General features: G+C 46.7%; 1 protein-coding gene across 1 annotated transcript in view; it reads left to right on the plus strand.

Annotated features, from left to right (window-relative positions):
- LOC103625067 overlaps positions 1-561 on the plus strand; it is a gene marked incomplete at its 3' end in the record, with an annotated part of 44,158 nt that overhangs the window by 4,065 nt on the left and 39,532 nt on the right. The window contains exon 4 of the mRNA XM_017726827.1: positions 104-156. Within this exon, the coding sequence (XP_017582316.1) occupies positions 104-156 (53 nt within the window). The remainder of the gene's footprint in view (positions 1-103; positions 157-561) is intronic.

Here is a 561-nt window from a genome sequence, read left to right on the forward strand (position 1 = left end):
GTGTGGGTCTGGATGATCTGGTGGTGGGATTGATGATCCAATGGTTGGATCGGTGATCCTATGGTTGGATCGACGATCCAAAGTCGGACTCGACGATCCAGAGTTGGATTCAGTCCCGGAAAGAGCCGGAAGAATCCCCACCCTTACCATGGGCCGGTGCGTTGCTTTTCCGCAGGATTATTATAAGATCATTAAAACTCCGATGGATATGGGAACAATAAAGAAACGCTTGGAAAACAATTATTACTGGAACGCTCAAGAATGTATCCAGGACTTCAACACGATGTTTACAAACTGCTACATCTACAACAAGGTACGGAGAAATTCCCGGGAATTTGGGGCCAGAAAGCCCGGGATGAAATCCGTGGGAACGGCTCTGGGCTCAGCTTCATTCCCGTTGGGATGGTTCGAGTCCGGATGGGGATTTTTCCCTTTTTTTTTGCTTTTAAGAGGAATACTTGAAGGGATTTTCCCCTGGTTTTTTTTTCCTTATTTCGCCCCTTTTCCCCTTTTTGTTTTTCCCCTTCCTCCTTTTTTTTGCCCCTCCTTTTTTTTGCCCCC

Source organism: Corvus brachyrhynchos, unplaced genomic scaffold (assembly GCF_000691975.1).
Source record: "Corvus brachyrhynchos isolate BGI_N302 unplaced genomic scaffold, ASM69197v1 scaffold852, whole genome shotgun sequence".
In the NCBI taxonomy this organism is placed as follows: domain Eukaryota; kingdom Metazoa; phylum Chordata; class Aves; order Passeriformes; family Corvidae; genus Corvus; species Corvus brachyrhynchos.